General features: G+C 64.4%; 1 protein-coding gene across 1 annotated transcript; it reads left to right on the top strand.

The window, feature by feature from the left end:
- Positions 1-589: 589 nt before the first annotated feature.
- Positions 590-1,066, top strand: CHLNCDRAFT_144255 (expressed protein; the record flags this gene model as incomplete). Its single annotated transcript, XM_005848813.1, has 3 exons — positions 590-604; positions 677-748; positions 881-1,066. 3 exons carry the CDS (start codon positions 590-592, stop codon positions 1,064-1,066), a joined length of 273 nt encoding a protein of 90 aa, XP_005848875.1.
- Positions 1,067-1,457: the final 391 nt, after the last annotated feature.

Here is a 1,457-nt window from a genome sequence, read left to right as displayed (position 1 = left end):
TGCAGGCTGCGCAGCGCTGACCGCGGTGGGTGCCAGAAGGAAGGTTGCAGGCATGGCGCGCCCTTCCAGCACGGTAGCCCCGACTCGCACCACGCCAGCGACATCTCATGAAGCAGACGATGAGCCAGGTGCGGCTGCCGCCTGATGTAATGCTCGAAGGAAATTGAGTAGCCTCTCGCCCGTCAGGGGAAGGGGCTGTCTCTATTCATTGAGTCGCTGCACTCACACCCCTGCCGCAGGTGATTTCACGTCGCCCCTTCGGCAAGCAGCGGTGAATCCTGGCAGGGCCCAGCAGGGCCGGAGCGCTGAGCCCGCACAGCAGCAGCCACCCTCGCAGCAGCAGGAGCGAGGCGCTGAGCGCGCACAGCGGGGGGCGGCCGCGCAGCAGCAGGAGCAGACCGCTGAGCGCGCACAGCGGGGGGCGGCCGCGCAGCAGCAGGAGCAGACCGCTGAGCGCGCATAGCGGGGGGCGGCCGCGCAGCAGCAGGAGCAGACCGCTGAGCGTGCACAGCGGGGGGCGGCCGCGCAGCAGCAGGAGCGAGGCGCTGAGCCCGCACAGCGGGGGGCGGCCGCGCAGCAGCAGGCGACAATGGACGAAGAAGAAGTAAGCAACTCTATTGCGGCAGGCCCACAGGCGTACCCTCCAATTGATTATCAATTGTGCACTGGTTTGCAGGCGGGTACCGCTGCAGCTGTTGAAGAGGCGGAGCAGGAGGCGAGCGACTCCTCAGAGCTGCCAATCACACGGGTGCGGCGATGGTGCTGCTGGGCAGGCCAGCGGCAGCCTGTTGCTGGTGTCCACAGCTCAACCTCCACATGCTCGTTGATTGCGGGTGGCGTTTTTGTTTATTGCCATCACAGCTGTTTCCTTGTGCCGCAGCGGCTGAGCCAGAAGCGATCCCGCCAGCGACTGGATGACGACAGCGACGACGAGCCATCTACTGCAGCGGCCGTGGCAGCAAGCTACCCTGCAAACAAGCGGGCCCGTAGAACCCGCAACCCTACCGAGAAGATGGCAGAGAGCCTCCAGCAAGCTACACAGCTCAGGTGCGTGGTCCTCAACTAGCCCCCGCTGCCGTCGCTGCGCCCACCGGCCCACCCTCTCCAGCCCCTGTCTGCTGCTCTTCTGCCCCCATTCTTCCTGCTGTGCACTCCATGCAGCCCTGAGCAGACGAAGAACGCTGTGCAGCGGCGTGTTTTTGGGACAGGCGGGCTTATCAAGGAATGCCATGTAAGCCGTGGGCTGCTGTCGTGCTTTGTCCAATGCAATATGCAAAAACTGGCATCAATGCATGCATGTGCTTTTGACGATTCCTGTTGGGCTGCTGCTGTCAGGAGGGTGTGCTGAGGGACTTGATTGAGGCAGAGCACAGCCAGCGGTGGGACCCGGAGAAGCAGCAGCTGCGGCTCCCAAAGACGTCGGCAGGCGAGGTGGGCTACGCCGATGCGGTGTGCAA

The sequence above is a fragment of the Chlorella variabilis genome (genome assembly GCF_000147415.1).
Source record: "Chlorella variabilis unplaced genomic scaffold CHLNCscaffold_7, whole genome shotgun sequence".
NCBI lineage: Eukaryota > Viridiplantae > Chlorophyta > Trebouxiophyceae > Chlorellales > Chlorellaceae > Chlorella > Chlorella variabilis.
The sequence above is the reverse complement of the archived record's forward strand: the minus strand, read 5'-3'. Positions and strand labels throughout refer to the sequence as shown.